General features: G+C 39.8%; 1 protein-coding gene across 3 annotated transcripts in view; it reads right to left on the bottom strand.

The window, feature by feature from the left end:
* The window catches only part of iqsec1b (IQ motif and Sec7 domain ArfGEF 1b), a 518,432-nt gene that overhangs the window by 221,104 nt on the left and 276,052 nt on the right, over positions 1 to 21,276 (bottom strand). The window contains exon 1 of one of the 3 annotated variants that reach the window (XM_063068137.1): positions 20,826 to 20,940. The exons of the other annotated variants lie outside the window; for them this stretch is intronic. Coding sequence (XP_062924207.1) covers positions 20,826 to 20,848 — 23 coding nt within the window. The 5' untranslated portion in view covers positions 20,849 to 20,940. Of the gene's footprint in view, positions 1 to 20,825; positions 20,941 to 21,276 lie in introns of those variants that run through there. 3 annotated transcript variants of the gene reach the window in all.

Here is a 21,276-nt window from a genome sequence, read left to right as displayed (position 1 = left end):
TAAAATCGAGGTGAGAAGAGTACAACTAGCGGGGCACTGTCTACGCCACCTTGAGCTACCTGCCAGCCTAGTCATCATATGGGAGCCCAAGCATGGGAGAGGGAGAAGTGGAGAGTCCGTCATCGTGCCGGACGCCGGACGCCTAGGCCTGAGTCGACGTATACTTTATCAATGGGAAGTCCAGCTGCAGAGTGCAATCTAAATGACAGTCACTACATTTGTGCACACATAGGAGACAGCATGGAATGTTCACATTTTCAAGGTTTCCACTAATAATTCAACACAGACCTGCCAACAATCCTGTAGAAATTTCTGGGCATTCCCTAAAGATTTCTGCAATATTTTCTGAAAACCTGAAACAAAATTGTTTCCAGTAGCACAAAGATGAGAAAATCTGCAGATGCTGGAAATCCAAACAAAACACACAAAATGCTGGAGAAACTCGGCAGGCCGGGCAGTATCTATGGAAAAGAGTAACCAGTTGACATTTCAAGCCAGGTGGAGAGTCTCAGCTCAAATGTCAACAATGTACTCTTTTCCATAAATGCTGCCTGGTCTGCTGAGTTCCTCCAGCATTTTAGATGTGTTGCTACAAAATTATTTCTGTTCTTTTTATTCACTTAAACTGTATTCCATACTAAATGGAGCTCTGCTATCTCACAAAATATTTCAAAATAAGTCAAAATGCCCCTAGACTCTACTCCATTTATATGTGACTTTAAGAGCAAAGCCATTTATTCCTCAAGTTTTTGTTATGTTTGCAGTATTTGTCACAGGTGACGATAGCATTGGATGGGGCTGGTGGTGGTGGGGGGGGGGGAAGACACAGTGCAAAAGTATGGAAAGTGGAGTAAACTTCAAAATTTGTCAACTTTGGTGCAGTGGGACCATAGCTGAAGAAACTGGAAGACACATCAGAAGCACATGTAAAAAAGATGTTGTGGTGAAAACAGATACAACAAAGGAGGAGAATCTGGGAAAATGCAATGGAAACCTTGTCAAAGGCAAAGTGGGAGTACATTTTATCAAGTCACTGCATTCAACCCATTTCCTTCCACTCAGAAAATGGAATGGGTTTTCTGTATCACCCAACTTCCATCTCACCCACCTTTACACACAACAAATTTCCCAAACTTTCAATATGATGTCATCATTGGGTTAGTATTTTTGTCCCATCTCTACATTCCAAAAATAAGATGATTGTTTTGAAGAACTCTTCTATTTTGTCCCCAAGAGTTACAGAGTTTCCAATTGCCTGTTACTTCAATTCCCATCCCATTCTGACCTTTATCTTTGGTCTTTTTTTTTCATCAAAGCTCGATGCAAGTTGAGAAACAACATTTCATCCTGACTGTACACATTATAGCTTTCAGGACTTAACATCAAGTTCAATAATATCAAATTATCAACTTTGTATCTCACGCTTACAACAATCAGCCTTTTATCACTTAATTTTTTATTATTTGTTATGCAGGTTTCCCCCGCCATCCGAAGGTAGAGTATTCCTATGAAAAGGTTCGTAAGCCGGAATATCGTAAAGTGAAGAAGCAATTACCATTAATTTATGTGGGAAAATTTTGTGAGCGCTCGCAGACCTAAAAATAACCTACCAAATCATGCCAAATAATACATAAAACCTAAAATAACAGTAACATATAGTAAAAGCAGGAATGATATGATAAATACACAGCCTATATAAATTAGAAATACTTTTTCACAATCATTGCCTGAACTGTTCCCTGTAGCGAAAATCTCACGCAAGCGCCGTCGGCAGAAAATCTCACGCAAGCGCTCTCCAGTAACCTTTAAGCTATGAAGCTGCCAAATCATACCAAATAACACGTAAAAATATACAGCCGATATAAAGTAGAAATAATGTATGTTCAGTGTAGTATCACTTACCGGAATTGGGAAAGTGTGGAGCACACTGATGATGGTGTGTTAGACTGAGTTGTCGGAGTTTGGGTGGTGCAGTGGCCTCCACCCTCTGGGCAGAGAACCGATACCGATTTGCGGAGAATGCAGCAGTAGCCGGGAGGCACACAGCACATCTTTAAGAAAAAAGCCAAAATAAACATGCTAATTAATTAGGTGCCGCCTGGCACGTAATTGTCGGCCCAGATCAGTGCCAATTGCCGATTGCATCGCCTCTGATCTGGGCCGACAATTACGTGCCGGGCGGCACCTAATTAATTAGCATGTTTATTTCAGCTTTTTCTTAAAGATGTGCTGTGTGTCTCCCGGCTACTGCTGCATTCTCCACGAATCGGTATCTGTCCGCAGCTTGGGGGTTGGGGTTGCGGGATACTGGGGTGTCAACTCGTCGTCTGTTTCCACTAGAGCAGGCATCTCATCTTCTCCTATGACTGCCCGCCTCGATGTTGAAGGTCAAGGTTCGTCGTCTGCTGTGGCTGATGTGGAAGACTTGCTTGACTGCTGAGCCTCGCGCATTTTTCTATCATACAGTTCTTTGTAAGCACTCAAACTATCCTGCAAATATCCCCTAAACCGACGTACCCTTTCAAAATTAAAGTCGTACTTTATCATTACTCATTCGGTTTCGATTGTTATCCTTTCCTCTTCCAATTGCATCAGCTCTTCATCTATCAGTTCTTGGTCCTAAGTTCCAAAACCTCTTCAACATCATCTTCATCAACTTCCACAAGCCAAACTCACTTAGTCCTTACTTCGTTCACCACGATCAAAATGCTTAATTATGTCTAGTTTTACGCTAAATGTAACACCCTTAGGAGCTCTTTTAGACTTTTCCGATACCATAGAACTCATCTTGCAAACGGCTGCTCTCAGGCACGTGCTCAAGCAATGCCGGCTAGAATGCCATTCCGAATCCCAGGGAGAGCGGCTGCTCGGGGCACGCGCTGATTTTTTTTCGCGCGCTGCCTTTCTTCGTAACAGTGAAAACACCTTCTGTTAGCGAAAACAGGGTACTAATGTAGGTCTTTCGTAACAGTGAGGTTTCGTAAAGCGAACGTTCGAAAGGCAGGGGACACCTGTATTTAGAAAATAAGACCATAAGATATAGGAGCCCATCGAGTCTGCTCCACCATTTCATCATTTCTGATCCAATTTTCCTCTCAGCCCCAATCTTCTGCCTTCTCCCCGTATCCATTCATGCCCTGACCAATCAACCTCTGCCTTAAATATACATAAAGGATTCACCTCCACAGCTCCCTTGAAACCTCTCCAGTTTCAGCACATTATTTCTAAGAGGTCCAAAACTGCTCACAATACTTCAAGTGAAGCCTCGCCATGCTTTATAAAAACTCAACATTACATCCTTGCTTTTATATTCTAGTATTTTATAATTAATGCTAACATCACATTTCCTTCCTCACCATAGACTCAACCTGCAAATTTACCTTCAGGGAATACTGCACAAGGACTCCTAAGTTCCTTTGCATCTCAATTTTTTGTATTTTCTCTCCATTTAGAAAATAGTCAACTGTTTCATTTCTTCTACCAAAGTGCATGACCCATACACTTCCAGACACTGTATTCCAGCTCCCATTTCTTTGCCCATTCTCCTAATCTGTCCAAGTCTTTCTGTAGCCTCTCTATTTCCTCAAAACTACCTACCCCTCCAACTATCTTCATGTCATCTGCAAACTTTGCAACAAAGTCATCAATCCCATCATTGAAATCAATGACATATAACGTAAAAAGAATTGGTCCCAACACAGACCCCTGTGGAACACCACTAGTCACTGGCAACCAACCAGAAAAGGCTCCCTTAATTCCCACTCTTTGCCTCCTGCCAAACAGCCACTGCTTTATCCACGCTAGGATCTTTCCTGTAGCTTGTTAAGCAGCCTCATGTGTGGCATCTTGTCAAAGGCCTTTTAAAATCCAAGTACTCAACATCAAACGATTCTCCTTTCTGTATCCTGCTTGTTATTTCATTCATTTCCTCTATTTACATCTCATTACACATTAAACCTTACCAGCCAATTTCAGCCATCAGCACCATCTGCGTCACTTGCTCTGTTCTTGTCCCCATCATATCACAGTCTTTCTCTTGTTCTCTCTACTAAACCCAATTTCTGAAGTAAGAATACTGAACCGAAATGTTAAATCCTTTTTCAATGATGCTGCTAGCATCTTCTGAACTTTTCTACAACTTTGTTTTTAGATTGGTACACATTGAAATTAACATAGCAAATCCATTTTCAAAACTAAATTATTGGCCTTATTTGTGATGATTACGATAATCCTCCTACATCAAACCTCAGAACAAGAAAACAACAGAGCAAGATTGCAGTACCAGAGGGACATCAAAGACCGCTGTGTACTTTGCTTCACAAACACATGGCTCACCTCTAGCATTCCAGATGCAGGGCTTTACCTTCTACCACATGAACTGGACAATGCTGGTCTCAGTCGTGCTTCACTGACCTGAACATTGGCAGTCAAATGTCATCCATTCTATCTGCCGAGGGAGTTTTCCATCAACATCATACTTGCAAATGTACACTCCCCTTGCCAACATCAGACTAGCATTGGAGGAGCTGAGCACCATGATCAGCAGTAATAAGACTGAGCACCCTGATGCCTTCCCCATCACTGCAGGGCATTTCAACCAGTCCAGCTTGAAGACTTCTCTGACCAACTGTGACCATCATGTAACCTGTAGAACCAGAGGAGCCAACACTTGACCACTATAACACCACCACCAAAAATGTTTACCATGCCATCCCACTCCCAAACTTTGGCAAGTAAGATCACCTGACTATACTTATACTCCCAGCATACAGAGACTGAGGACAACAAAAGTATGTTTAAGGGAAGCAGAGGAGCACTTATAAGACTGCTTCGAATCAGTGGACTGGACTAAATTCAGGGATTCATTTTCAATCTGAATGAAAATGTCACAGTTGTCACTGACTTCATCAAGACCCGTGTGGATGCGTGTATACCTTTGAAAATGGACATACCCAAACCAGAAGCCATGGATGAACCATGAGATTCACAGTCTGCTGAGGGCTAGATTTGTGGCATTCAACAATAATGATTCAGAATTCTACAAGAGGTCCAGCTACAACCTACCAAAGGCTACCTTAAGAACAAGAAAGCAATTCCAAGTGAAGTTAGAGACAGAATCGGATATATGTTAGCTAATAGTTTGCAGGTCATTACTTCCTACATCATAAGCCTTTTAGGACCAAGATGAGGAAAAACTTCTTCACACAGAGAGTGGTGAATCTGTGGAATTCTCTGCCACAGGAAACAGTTGAGGCCAGTTCATTGGCTATATTTAAGAGGGAGTTAGATATGGCCCTTGTGGCTAAAGGGATCAGGGGGTATGGAGGGAAGGCTGGTACAGGGTTCTGAGTTGGATGATCAGCCATGATCATACTGAATGGCGGTGCAGGCTCGAAGGGCTGAATATCCTACTCCTGCACCTATTTTCTATGTTTCTATCGTTCTATAAATAACTCCCCAACGAGCTGAATGCCTTTCATCATGCTTTGAAAGGAAGAATACAGTTATACCTGTGTGTATCCTTGAGCATCTGACAACCTTGTGATATCCGTCTCAGACACTGACGTTAGAATACTTTTCAAGAGGATGAGCCCTTGCAAGGCTTCAGGCCCCAATGGTATACCTGGTAGGGCACTGAAAACCTGTGCCAGCCAACTGGCTTCAGTTCTCATCTGCAATCTCCCACAGTTGCAGTCAGAGGTTCCATCTGCTTCAGATGGGCATCAATTATATCGGTGCCCAAGAAGAGCAGAATAAGGCTTATCACCAGGTAGCACTCACATCTACTCTGATGAAGTGTCTTAACCCCCCACCTAAGCAAGAACCTGGACCGACTGCAATTTGCCTAATGCCACAATAGGTTTACAGCAGATGTAATCTCACCTGGTTTCAATTTGGCCTTAAACCAACTGAATAACAGCAATACCTATGTCGGTCTTCTGTTTATTGATTACAGCTCAATGGCATCATTCCCTGAGTACTAATCAACAAGTTTCAAAACCCGAGCTTCTGTACTTCCCTCTGAAATTGGATCCTTGACTTCCTCATCGGAAGACACAGTCAGTTTGGATTGAAAATAATATCTCCTCACTGACAATCAACGCAGGTGTACCTCCTGGATGGTATTTAGCCCACTGCTCTACGCTCTCCACACTCATGACTGTGTGGCTAAGCACAGCTCAAAAGGCATCTATAAATTCATTGATGACACAACTGTTGTTGGCATATTCTCAAATGGTGATGAAGAGGCATACATGAATGAGATAGATCAGCTGGTTGAGTGGTGTTGCAACAACAACCTTGCACTGAATATCAGTAAGACTAAGGAACTGATTGTTGACTTCATGAAGGGAAATTCGGGAGACTACATACAAGTCCTCATCAAGGGATCAGCAGCGGAAAGGATGAGCAGCTTCAAGCTTCTGGGTGTCAACATCTCTGAAGACCTAAACTGGGCCCAACATATTGATCCAATTATGAAGTCGATACACTAGCAGTTACATTTTGTTATGAGTTTGAAGACATTCGGTATGTCACCAAAGACCCAGCAGATGTACTGTGGAGAGCATTCTGACTGGTTGCATCACCTCCTGGTATGGAAGCCACACTGCATAGGATTGGGAAAAGCTGCAGAGTTGTAAACTCAGCCTGTTCTAGCATGTGCATTAGCTTTCCCACCATCAAGGACATCTTCAAAAGGTGATGTCTCAATAAGGCAGCATCCATCATTCAGGACCCCCCATCATTCAAGACATACCCACCTCTAGGGAGGCGCTGCAGGAGCCAGAAGACATACACTCAATGTTTTAGGAACAGCTTCTTCCCCTCTGCATCAGACTTCTGAATGGTACATGAACACTACTTCACCATTTCGCTCACTTTTTATACTGCTTATTTTTTATGTATTGCACCGTATGGCTGCTACAAAATAAATTTCTTGACAAACATTCGTGATAATAAACCTGAATTCAAATACTGATTCTGGAACAAATGCTGTAATGAAATAACTAGGTGAAATATTAAATTCTGTCCTTTATATCACTGTAATGATTCACAAATTCAACACATAAATGAGTTCTGTGTTTGGTGCCTCTGCTGATTATACAGCCAGGAAGCTTTACATCAGTAATGACAGATTTTTCAGAAGAAAAACAATTGCAAAATAGGATATGTGAATAAAAGTGTGTGGAGGTATCACTGAACTCTTAGCAATAAAGAAAATCTCTATCTATTATTCCTACAGCTTGGGTTACTGATAGCAGCAGAATAGAACATTAATTATTTTAAGCATTAACACCACAAAACACATCCTATACATTCAGTAATGTTCAATTTGTCATAGAGCATGGTTACAGATTCCAAGCAGTTTAAAAATTCAGTCAATAGAACCCAGTTTCAAACGCTGAGTAGAATGCATTGCAAACAATTCTGTTAAATCGATTAAACTGGACCAGTTTCATTCACAATAGTGTAATACAAACACAAAATAATCTGCAGATGCTGGGGTCAAAGCAACACTCACAACATGCTGGAGGAACTCAGCAGGTCGGGCAGCATCCCTGGAAAGGATCTTTTCCACGGATGCTGCCCGACCTGCTGAGCTCCTCCAGCGTGTTGTGAGTGTAATACAAATATATGACAGCCATTTAATATAGAGTTTTCAAAGTACTATATGTCCTTTAAAATGCAGACAATATTCAAAGCCTACCTTGGCAAGAACACCAAATGAAGTATCAGAATAGCAGCAAGACCACAGTTAATTCTTTTCAACAACTGAAATGGAGTTCTTGTCTTGGAAACCAATCATATGAAAGATTTACAATGGAGGGTACTTAAATATTTTAAAAGTAATATGATTCACAATGCACAATCCTGATTAGGTTTCAAGGTCAATCTGGTTAATAATACCAACCATATATCTGGTAACAAACACATCAGAAGCTGCTCACATCTGTGTTTGCTCATTGAAAATATTTCTACTGTTGCTGGAACCCTCTTTCAGTTCTGATGAAGGGTCTCAAGACCTATAACATTAAATATTTCTCTTTTCATGCTGCCTGACCTGTTTTCCTCCAGCAGTTTCTGTTTTTATTTCCGATCTGCCTACCCCCTCCCTCTGATTGCCTTTTTCATTCACTTTCATCCATGCCCCATTGTCTAATTAGATTCATTCTTCTTCAGACCTTTACCTCTTCCAATCACCTCCGAGCTTCTTGCATTATGGCTTCACTCCCACGCAACCACCTACCCCCTCTCCTGGTCTCACTTATCACCTGCCAGCTTATACTCCTATCCCTCCCCCACCCGACTTTGGTTTGTGCCTCCTTCTTTTCCAGTCCTGATAAAGGGTCTCAGCCTGAAACATTGACTCTGTTTCCTTCCCTCCATTAGATGCTGTCTGATTACTTCCATCAGCATTTTATGTGTGTTGCTCAAGATTTCCAGCATTTGCAGAATCTCTTGTGTCGATGATCTACTGCAGGTCAGTCATTTAAAAACTTCAGTGCTGGGGAAACTTTTAGCAATGATAATTAGACTCAGAATTAGCAGTCACCAAAACAAGCAGATTAAGGAAAACCAACTGTTAAAGGTATATTGTTTAACCAGCTTGAAAGTAGTAACAGAATATCAGTTAAGGAAATGTGGTTGATATAATGTCAATGGACTTTTAAAGTGCTGTCCCAAGATTCGTCATCAAGATTAAAACTGATAGAATAGAAGGGATAGTAGCAGGACAGATAGAAAAATCGACAAAGTAGTAGAAAATAAGACAGAGGAAGAACATGAATGGGATGATCTTATGGGATCCATTTGAAGATCACTCTTTCTAAATAAAGACAACAAAAATTTTGAAACATTGAAACAGGATAAAGGGTGTTAGCCCAAAATGTTGATTGTACTTTTTTTCCATAGATGCTGCCTGGCCTGCTGAGTTCCTCCAGTATTTTGTGTGTGCTGCTTGGATTTCCAGCATCTGCAGATTTTCTCTTGTTTGCCATACAAAGTGAATGTTATTTTAACTTATAGCTTTGTTTTTTTATTTAACTGAATTGACCCGATTTTGGCTAATCATGACCAAATTAACTTTTTAAAATTTCACTGTAATTTTCAGTTTTTAACATTACCTACATTATAGACACATGGTTCCTGTGACTGGTAATTTTTGTTTTGAACAGTGTTTAGATAATGCTATTCTAAATCTATGACTTTATTGTTCTTTGATCAATCAACAAACATGGAAATGGGATGGTGGACATGGTAGGAGGAGTGTGTTTTTGCTTGTGGACAGTCTGGTCACTGAGCTTGAAGATGGCCTTGGTCAAGGTAACTTTGATAACAGTTTCACCTCCACCACTACCAGCACCATACACTGTGCAGCTTGCTTTGAATAATCCATTCCCAAAGTGTACTTACAATCTTGTACAATTTTAATTCTGTCCATTGTAAAATACCACCTGATGTAAGTCTGTATTTCATTATCTTTGGCTTTACCTCCACTTCATATAGCAGCTGAGGTGGCACACATACTTTCCCTCCATAGCAACACACACTAAGTGCTGGAGGAACTCAGCTGGTCAAACAGTATCAACTGAAATGAATAAACGGTCAATGTACGAGGCTGAGACTCTTTATCATGACTGGGAAGGAAGCGGGAAGATGCCAAAATGAGAAGGTGGGGTGAGGGGAAGGAAGATAATAGGTGAAGACATCTGAGTGAGGGAGGGAGGATGAAGTAACGAGCTGGGAGGTGATAGGTGGAAAAGGCAAAGGGCTGGAGTAGAATGAATCTTATAGGAGAGTAGATAATGTGAGAAAGGGAAGCACTCAGGTAAGGTTATAGCCAGGTGAGGAAAAAAGGTAAGAGTGGGGAATAGAAGAAGAGGAAATGGGGAGGGGAATAATGAAATTACCAGAAGGTGGAGAAATTGATATTCATGCCATTAGATTGGAGGCTAGAGGATAAGGCAAGAGGATAACTAGGGAGAGGGTAGGACCACTCAAGGATAAAGGGGGAGAACATTTGCTTGGATGTGGAGGATATGGGTGAGGTCATTAATGAGTACTTTACATCAGCTTTTACCAAGAAGGACGTGGAGGATAGAGAGATCAAGGTTGAACACATTGATATGCTAGGGCATTTTGAAGTAAAGGAGGAGATAGTGTTGGGGTCTCTTAAAGAGCATTAAGGTAAATGTCCCCAGGGCATGATGGGATATATTCCAGGTTATTGAAAGAGGCAAGAGATTGCTGAGGCCTTGGCCAATATCTTCATTTCTTCTCTAGTCACAGGCGACAGCCTGGAGAACTGGCAAGTAGCTAATATTGTTTCATACTTCAAGAAGGGAACCAGGGATAATCCTGGGAACTATAGACTGGTGAGTATCGCATTAGTGGTATGGAAGTTACTGGAGAGAGACGATAGGTATAGGATTTATGAGCATTTGGAAAACCATGGCCTAATTAGGGAAGTCAGCAGGGCAAGTTGTGTCTTACTAACTTGACTGAGATTTTTAACAAAGTGATAGGGGTGATTAATGAAAGTAGAGCTGTGGATGTTGTCTACATGGATTTTAGAAAAGCATTTGACAAGCTCTCTCGTGGGAGGGTCATCTAGAAGCTTAAGATGCATGCGATCCATGGTAAATTGGGCATTTAGATTCAGAACTGGATTGCCCATAGAAGACAGAGGGTAGTGATTGAAGGGACTTATTCTAGCTACAGATTAGTGATTAGTGGTATTCTGCTACTGTACAAGGACCTCGCTGTTTGGGATGTATATAATTGACCTGGGTGAGAATGTAGATAGGTGGATTAGTAAGTTTAGAGATGATATGAAGATTGGTGGTGTTATAGACAGCATAGATGACTGGCAAAGAATATAGCAGGATATAAATCAGTTGCAGAGATGGATGGAGAAATGGCAGATGGAATTTAACTCATCAAATGTGAAGTGTCACACTTTGGTAGATCAAATGTAAAGAGACAGTGTACTGTTAAGGGCAAGGTCCAGTGTTGGATAAGTAGAGGGATCTTGAGGTCCAAATTTATAGGTCCCTGAAAGTAGCTACACACGTTGATACGGTGGTTAAGATGGCATTTATATTAGTTAGGGCATTGAGTTCAAAAGTCAGGAAATTATGCTGTAGCTTGATAAAACTCTAGTTAGGCCATATCTGGTGTATTGCATACCGTTCCAGTCACACCATTATAGGAAGGATGTCGAGGCTTTGGAGAGGGGGCAGGAGAGGTTTACCAAGATGTTGTCTGGAATTAGAGGGCATATGCTATAACGAGAGGTTGAACAAACCTGGGGTTGTTTTTTCTGGAGTGGCAGAGGCTGAGCGGAGATCTGATAGAGGTTTATAAGATTATGAGAGGCATAGATAAGAGTAGACAAACAATATCGTTTTCCAAGTGTTAAAATGTCTAATACCAGAGGGCATACCAGAGGGGGGTAATTTCAAAGCAGCTGTGAAGGGCGGGCAAGTTTGTTTGTTTTGTTTTTACACAGAATGTGGTGGATTCCTGGAATGCATTGCTTAGGGTGGTGGTAGAGGGGGAAACCTTAGGGACATTTAAGAGACATTTCGATAAGCACATGAATGTGAGGAACTTGGAAGGATGTGGACATTGTGTAGATTGAAGAGATTAGTGAGCCATTTAATTACTATTTTAATTGGTTCAGCACAACACTGTGGGCTGAAGGGCCTGTTTCTGTGCTGTACTGAGATATGCTCTTTGGGCATCTGTTTATCTCTTTATCTCTTTCACCAATCAACTTCCCAGCTCTTTACTTCATCTCCCAGTTTCACCTATCACCTACCACCTTGTACTTCTTCCTCCCCTCCTCCCACCTTCTTCATCTGACTTCTCCTCTTTCTTTCCAGTCCTGATGAAGGGTCTCGGGCAGAAATGTTGAACGTTTACTCGTTTCCATAAATCCTGCCTGACCTCCTGAGTTCCTCTAATATTTTGTGTGTGTTGCTTTAACAGTTTGCTCTTTTTCCCTGGGAATAACTTATAGAGCTCAAGTCCTTTGTTACACAGCAACTTGAGATAAACTACAGCAAACACCACTACATCTCTTCCCATGCCTTCTTGACAAATGGTGGTAGACCTGAGGAGAGCTAAGGTACCGGTGACCCCTGTTTCCATCCAGGGGGTCAGTGTGGACATGGTGGAGGATTACAAATACCTGGGGATACTAATTGACAATAAACTGGACTGGTCAAAGAACACTGAGGCTGTCTACAAGAAGGGTCAGAGCCATCTCTATTTCCTGAGGAGACTGAGGTCCTTTAACATCTGCCGGACCTGAGGATGTTCTACGAGCCTGTGGTGGCCAGTGCTATCATGTTTGCTGTTGTGTGCTGGGGCAGCAGGCGGAGGGTAGCAGACACCAACAGAATCAACAAACTCATTCTTAAGGCCAGTGATCTTGTGGGGATGGAACTGGACTCTCTCACGGTGGTGTCTGAAAAGAGGATGCTGTCTAAGTTGCATGCCATCTTGCTCAATGTCTCCCATCCACTACATAATGTACTAGGTGGGCACAGGAGTACATTTAGCCAGAGACTCATTCCTCCGAGATGCAGCACAGAGCGTCATAGGAAGTCATTCCTACCTGTGGCCATCAAACTTTACAACTCCTCCTTTGGAGGGTCAGACACCCTGAGCCGATAGGTTGGTCCTGGACTTATTTCATAATTTACTGGCATAATTTACATATTACTATTTAACTATTTATTACTATTTTTCTATTACTATTTATTATTTCCATGACTATTACTATTTACTAATAGTAGTATTACTATTATTATTTCTATTACTATTTATTATTTATGGTGCAACTGTAACGAAAACCAATTTCCCCCGGGATCAATAAAGTATGACTATGACTATCAGAACTACATGGAAATAAGAATATATCAAAATCGAATTCCTTCACTTTAATGTGGAGAAGAGCAAACTAACTTAATGACAAATGGGAAGACTTAACAAATGCCTCATTATACATGATTCCTTTGCGATCTTCTTTCTCGAGAAGTATCCCAGGACATTCATGCCATATTTAAAGGATGGTCCACTGAAGGGATTATAATGCCTGACTCCTATCATAATTTTAACAATTGTTCCAAGGCAAAAGGTTGAACAAGAAATCTTGCATAATTCTTAACAAGCTTACTTTTCTATCAGCTCACTATGCTCTGCCCTCCTCACCACTGAGCAGATCTATACTGAGTGTTGTTACAGGAAAATGGCATTGATCATCAGGGACCTACTCTATTCTCACTACTGCCAACCTTACCACCATGTTCAGGAACAGTTATTATCCCTCACTCAGCAGGCTCTTGAACCAGAGGGGATCACTGACCATTCCCACAACTTATGGACTCACTTTCAAGGACTCTTCATCTCATGCTCTTGATGCTAATTGCTAATATTTATTATTTTTATTTATTTTCTTTCTTTTTGTATTTGCATATTTGTTTGTCCATCCTGTTGAGTGCAGCCTTTCATTAATTCTATTGTGTTCCTTGTATTTACTGTGAATGCCTGCAAGACAATTAATCGCAGGGTTGTATATGGTGATGTATGTACTTTAATAATACATTTATTTTGAACTTTGAACTCAGAGATAATCTGCTCATCTGAGCACTGGGCCTTGACTTGAGATCAATGCAATAACTAGGTCATAAGGTAGTAATACGTGTACCATGGAAGCAAATATTTGGTCTGTCAATAGTCAAACGCACTGCTGATTATTCAGGAAAAAAGCATTGTAGCTGCCTCTGGGTATGCTGATGTTGCAAAAATGTTTTTGTTCTGGCTGAAGGCTACAAACCAACTTTATATTTTCCATCTGACATACGTCTCAGCTCTCAAGTTGAGAATCCTGCAATATTGTAAAGTCTATAATCATTACAATGATCCCTGTACTTGCTTTAACAGATGATTTCAACTCTTCTGGACCAGCGAACCCTAGTGCCTTCCCCAGTACAGCTGTGCGCAGCAAAGTGGGAGATCTGGTATAAGACATTATTCCAGCTTGAAACCAACACAATTCAAAAACATTCAAAGATATTGTGATTTTAAGTGCCAAATTCAGGAAAATTCTGGGTATTCTCTATGACAGCAGTTGTGCCTACAACACCTGAAAGATCTTAATGACTACTACCTTCATGAAGCGGAGCTTCCTCTATCATTATGCATCAGTCAAATGCACAAACAAAACCTAGTCACTGTATGTTTTTTTTTCCCTAGATACTGCCTGGCCTGCTGAGTTCCTCCAGCATTTTGTGTGTGTTGTTTGGGTTTCCAGCATCTGCAGATTTTCACTTGTTTGTCACTAAATTTATTATGAGTCCCCTCTGAAAATTACTGAGAATATTTCTCCTATTGCAATCCCCTTGAGTGCATTTTGCAAATTAGATGTGTCTTCCACAGTAAAGATCAACATAAAGCACTTGTTCAAGACCTCGGCTATTTCCACATTACCGAATATAAATTCAGTCTTCTCAACTTCCAACCTACAAGGCAGAATGATATTCACCCTGCAACAGGATGAGGGAGCAGCTGATTAGCATAGACTAGAAACATGGGCTATAGGGTGGGACAACTGATCACAGAGATTTTTCACAGTGCTCAGCATAAGCATATTCCATTTAAAAGCAAGGAAAGAGGGTGTGGGGAGAGCCAGCCTTAGATAATGAAGGAAATGAAAGGAACGAACTCAAAGTGCACATGTATGAAGTCGCCAAGAGTAACATAGAAACATAGAAAACCTGCAGCACAATACAGGCCCTTTGGCCCACAAAGCTATGCCAAACATGCTTTAAACAACCTTAGAAATTACCTCGGGTTACCCATAGCTCTCTATTTTTCTGAGCTCCACGTACCTGTCCAGGAGTCTCTTAAAAGACCCTATCATATCCATCTCCACCACCGTTGCTGGCAGCCCATTCCACGCACTCACCACTCTCTGCGTCAAAAACTTACTCCTGACATTTCCTCTGTACCTCCTTCCACGTACCTTAAAACTGTGCCCTCTCGTGCTAGTCATTTCAGCCCTGACTATCCACACAATCAATGCCTCTCAATATCTTATACACCTCTATCAGTAGGAACCTGTAAGATTGGGAAGACCTTAAAAAGCAACAAAGAACCATTAGGTAAGAAATAAGGAAAGCCAGATAGATTATGGAAGTAAAGTAGCACAAAATATAAAAACAGATAGTATAAGTTTTATAATAATATGAAGCAGAAAATGGGGGCTAAATTGAAAGTAGGTCCCTTGGAAGATGTGATAGGGGAAGAGTAATATGGAAATGGCTGAGGTCTTGGACAACTATGCATCCCAGAAAACTGAAAGAAATTATGGAAGTTATAATAGATGCAAATCTGATAATTTGCCAGATTTCTCTGGATTCTGGGCAGCTTCCAATAGATTGGAAGACAGTGAATGTCATAAATTGTTTAAAAAGGATGTAGGCAAAGATGGGTAACTATAGGCTTATCTTCTGTAGTTGGAAAAATGCTTGAAGCTACCACTAAAGAAGAAATAGCAAGATATCTGGCTAGAAACGTTTCCTTGAGACAGACAAAACATGGATTCACGAAGGGCAGGTCCTGTTTACCAAACTTATCTGGAGTTCTTTGAGGATATAATAAGTACAGTGATAGAGGGAAAGAACTGGGGTGTTATATATTTGGGTTTCCAGAAGACACTCTATAAGCTGCCACATAAATGACATATGATAAGGATGCATAGAGTTGGGGGTATGGATAGAGGATTGGTTAACCAATAGAGAACAGGGAGTTGGGATAAATAGGAGTTCTCTGGTTGGCATCAATGGTGAGCAGAGTGCATTAGGGTCAGTGCTGGGCTTGCAGCTGCTTAAGATATAAGTTACAATTTGGAAGAAGAGAACAAGCTTGCTGATTACACTAAGGTGAGAGAAAAAGCAAATTGTGCAGAGGATGCAGACAACCTGCAGAATTATAGATAGATTAAGTAAGTAGGCGAGGATCTGACAGATGGAATACACGTGGTAAATGTCAGATCATTCACTTTAGAAGGAAAAATAGAAGTTATGATTACTATTTAAATTTTGAAAGATTGAAACATGCTGTTGTGCAGAGGGACTTGTGAGTCCTTTGCATGAACTGCAAAAGGATGGTTTGGAGGTGCAATAGGTTATCAAGAAGACAAATGGAATATTAGCTTTCGTTGCTGGAAGGATGGACTTTAAGTGCAAGGAGGTTTTGCTGCAACTCTACAGGTACTGCTGTTGAGGCAAACCTGAAGTACTGTGTGTAGGTCTTGTCTCCTAAGTTGGGGAAAGACATTGTGGCTTTGGAGGCATTATACACAAGGTTCACAAGATTGATTCTGGAAATGAGGGGATTAACTAATGAGGAGAGATTGAGTTGCTTAGGACCACATTCATTGGAATTCAGAAGAAAGAGAGTAATCTTGCAGAAATGCAAAATTATGAAAGGGATAGACAAGATAGAGACAGAAAAGTGGTTTCTCTTTGATAAGTGAGACTATAAATGGACACACAACCTCAAGATTTGAGGGAATAGATATAGGATAGAGATGAGGAAAAACTGCTTTTCCCAGAGAGTAGTGAATCTGTGAAATCTTTGCTCAGGGAAACACTGCGGCTATTTCATAAGATATATTTAAGACACAGTGAACAAATTTTTGCACAGCAGTAAATTAAAGTTTATGGGGAAAAGGCAGGTAGGCAAAGCTGAGTTTGCAGCCAGATCAACCGTAATCTTATTGAATGGCAGAGCAGCTCACCCCCAGATGGCCTACTCCTGCTCCTATTTATTATGTTTCAGCTACCTACTATGCAGATCCACTCCTCATTATTCCTGTCACAGTCCATTCCCAGTGATCTCCAAACAAGTTACCATATCATGACCTCAGCCATATAATTTCTCACAAACCAAAACATTTTTCACAAACTGAAACTTCAAATCACACAGACCTGCACATAACTGACGAAAGTTTCTAAAATTGTTCAGATAGATTACGTGGTACCTTCTTGATGCTAAATGTACTGAACATTCTGTGACATTATCTCAGTTTTACACAAGAATCAATGTCATAAATTGCTCTATGCATTTGCTGAGTTAGGTTAAAACAAAGTGTGATGAGGCTAAGCAATTTAAATTAGAACCATGTTGCTACCTGTAGCTTTGATAAAACATACAAAATGGCACTTTTGGTCCCCTATTTCTAAACAGAGTGGAAAGGGAAAATAGGTGCTCATTTCTGAAACTTAGAAGATAATGAATTGCAGATTTGAACAAAATGAAAACTGGAAGAAACAATGCATTTTATTCCATCTGTATCCAAAGTCTGCTATTTAAGTTGTACTAGCACATCCGTTTCTCAGCGGTGCACAATGCATATGGGGTTGCATCAAGAAAATGTGACAACTTTCCACTGCCTGAAGTATTGGATCATGCAGTGGCCATTATCAAAATCAGAATTTGCCTACTCTGGCAAGTCAAAGAAGCTCACTCATACTGATGGCATAATTTTTAATTTTAGAATTGTGCTTCAGTTACAAACTCTCATTTTTCCATACTTCAATCATCTAAAATTCAAATCATCTTTGGTCAGATATAATGATTTTTAATGAAGCTTAAAACCTGTCTAATGTTTTTACTTCACCATTCAACATGTCATAGAAACATTCTGCATAAATAGCCCAGTTTGTTAATCCACATACAAGGTAGATAGTATATAGTGTTGTTTCATATTATCCAATATTCACTTAGTCTATTCAAATAGTTCCAAATAAAAGCTGCTAGAATTGTGTGATATTGTGCATATATACTGTAATAGACAATCCAAAACTAAACCTCACAAATTAGAATTGCAATATCTGAAATGAATTTAGAGTGGTGCTAGAAAGTTTATGAAGCCTGTAAACTTTCTCAATTTCTGCATAAATATGACCTAAAGTGAGATCAGATCTTCACACATCCTAAAGCTAGATAAAGCGAACCCAATTAAATAAATAACACAAAAAACATTATATTTGTGCATTTATTTTTAGAGAAAAATGATCCAATATTACATGCATTTGTTGGAAAGAGTATGTGAACCTTTGCTTTCAATAACTGGTGCGATCCCCTTGTACAGCAATAACCTCAACCAAATATTTCTGGTAACTGCACACTGGCTTGGAGGAATTTTAGGCCATTCCTCCTTACTAAACTGGGATGCTGGTGGGCTTCCTTGCATGAACTGTTTGCTTCAGGCTGCTCCACAATATTTCTATATGATTAAGTTTGGCCATTCCAAAACATAAATTTTCTTCTTTTTAAACCATTCTGTTGTTGATTTATTCTTGTCTTTTGGTTCACTGTCTTGCTGCATTATCCGACTTCTATTAACCTTCAGGTGACAGACTGCTACCCTGACATTCTCCTGTAAAATGGCTTGATACAATTTTAAATTTATTGTCCCCTCAACAATTACAAGCTGTCCCGGTCCTGAGGCAGCAAAGCAGCCCCAAACCATGATCCTCCTTCCACCATGCTTCACAGTTGGGGTGAGGTTTTGGTGTTCATGTGCAGTGACTTTTTTCCTCCAAACACAGCAATGTGCATTTCTACCAAAATGTTCAATTTTTGTCTCTTCTGTCCACAGAACATTGTCCCAGAAGCATTGTAGAACATCCAGGTGGTCTTTTGAAAACTTGGGACATGCAGCAATGTGTTTTTTTGGAGAGCAACGGTTTCCTCCATGGTATCCTTCCATGAACACCATTCTTGTTCAGTGTTTTTCTTATAGTGGACAGATGAACAGAGACTTCAGTAAGTTCTAGAAATTTCTGCAGGTCTTTTGCTGTTAACCTTGGGTTCTTTTGCACCTCCTTCAGCACTGCACATTGTGTTCTCGCTGTGATCTTTGCAGAACGCCAGCTCCTAGGGAAAGTAGCAACAGTATTGAGTTTCCTCCATTTGTAGACAATTTCTCTTACTGTAGACTGATGAACATTCAGGTCTTTAGAAATACTTCTGTAGCCTTTTCCAGCTTCATGCATCACGACGATTCTTCTCCTAAGGTCCTCTGAAAGTTGTTTTGATCCAGGCATGGTGCACACATAAAGAGATCTTTCTTGAGAACAGCAGGTTTTGTCAGTAATCTGACTTTGTGTGTGTCTTTTTTTTAATATAGGGCAGGGTGCATGTACAACCCACACCTCCAATCTCATCTCATTGATTGGAACACCCGAGTCCAAATAGTTTTTGTAGAAAGCATTACCCCAGAGGCTCACATACTTATTCCAACAAATATATGTAATATTGGATCATTTTTCTCAATAAAACAAATGATCAAGCATAATGTTTTTGTGTTATTTATTTAATTGAGTTTGCTTTATCTCGTTTTAGGAGGCGTGAAGATCTGATCACATTTTAGGTCATATTTATGCAGAAATAGAGAAAATTCTATAGCATTCACAAGCTTTCTACCACCACTGTCTCTTCAATAAAACTAAGACACTTATTCTGTTAAAATAGTCAGAGGATGAAGAAAGATTACAGAAATAAAAATCTTCCCAAAAAATTTAGTTCCCCTCAACAAGTACTATTACTTCAAGAATTCAATGTAGACTCAAGATCTATTGCATTTGAAAACAGTTAATAAGCCTATACTCAGATGAAGGCATTAGTTAATCATAGAGCTAAAATATTATGCATCCATATGAACATATTTGAGTAAATTAACATTTCCATTCAAACAACTTCAAACCACTTGGAATTGAACAAGCAAAAAAGGCGATGCTTTTATGATAAACTTCATCTTCAAATCTTTGAGGACTGACATAATTATAACCTAAGAGTAATAACACTCAGTCATGGCTTTTCTCTTCATAGACTGGTCACTCATAATTCACTTGTAATTACTGTCATTAAATGCAGCATTAACACAGTAAGTAAAGGTATTTCACTTTGGCCTCAAGCAATACATCTATTTCCGTGCATAGAAGATAAGGAAAGACAGACATTAGCTTTCAATTCCTATTTAACCTTTCATTTATATTACAAAAATCATTTGTTTTCTACCCACATCTGAGGTTACTGCAGGTAACAAATACTATCAAAATGAAGCAAATCAATTTATAAATAAGCACTGGAGGTAGTGTAATTAGCTCACAGATTAGATATTAACATAATTTTTTCTTTATTATCATTGGTTAAATCTGGGAAGTCCTATGCACAAAATATTGCATGAAACTAAGAATGGATCATGCATATATTTACTACAATCCATCTAAAAATCATGATTGCTTCCATGTTGAATGATCTTCTGGTTCTTATCCCACCTGCAACACATCTCCACACCCAGAAATCAAGAGCTGTCTCCTCCAATTACAGATTTTTATTTTGAAAAAGAGTAGTACCCTTACAATAATATGTCATGACACATTACAATACTGACATTATATTGTATATACTTTTCTGTATTTTGAATACAATCTGCAATGAACCACTGTCAAAAGTGCCTCATTATTAATATTTTTCCTGGATGTCTAAATCACATTTTTACAGTACACCTGATTACAACCATCTAATATGTCATCTTACATTACAAAATCTGCTTCTATATGTAGTATGGACAAATGAAAAATTATAGCACTGAAGGCAGTTGCTACGAAATATTTGAATCACTGCAAAGGGACTTCCGATCATTAGATGACCTTTCCCTCATCTTTTAATGTTGCAAAGCACTAACTATTCAAGCCATAATCTTAAAATATTTCAGAAATATGGGGCAACCTTGTACTTACAAATGACAATGTCTAAAGGCCATTCTGAAGCTGTGTCACCTTGATGATCGAATAAAAAGCAAAGATGGTTCATTAGGCTATTTGCAAAAACTACAACCACTGGACTTCCACATTTCTTCCAGCTCAGTTAAAAGGGTAAACGTATACGGCAGAGAGGTTTGATGCAACCAGAAAATAACTGCATCACCTAAACTGAGCACAGGGTAAGATATGATGGGGTTATAGTATTTCCCAAAAGATTGCTCTTTTGCATATGCCACCTCATTTAAAAATACTATATTCCAAATTAAACAAAAATGCACAGTTGCTTAATTTACATTCAAAATCAAACATGTAAGAAATATAGTCAGATTTAAGTTATTTTTCCACCTCTCTTTAACCAATATAGTTCAGTCCAAAATAGTGAATGCCGATTGGTGCCATATCACCATGACAACGGCAGTTATCAGTT

Source organism: Mobula hypostoma, chromosome 15 (assembly GCF_963921235.1).
Source record: "Mobula hypostoma chromosome 15, sMobHyp1.1, whole genome shotgun sequence".
NCBI classification, from domain to species: Eukaryota; Metazoa; Chordata; class Chondrichthyes; order Myliobatiformes; family Myliobatidae; genus Mobula; species Mobula hypostoma.
Note: the sequence above shows the minus strand (reverse complement) of the source record. Positions and strands in the feature narration are given on the sequence as shown.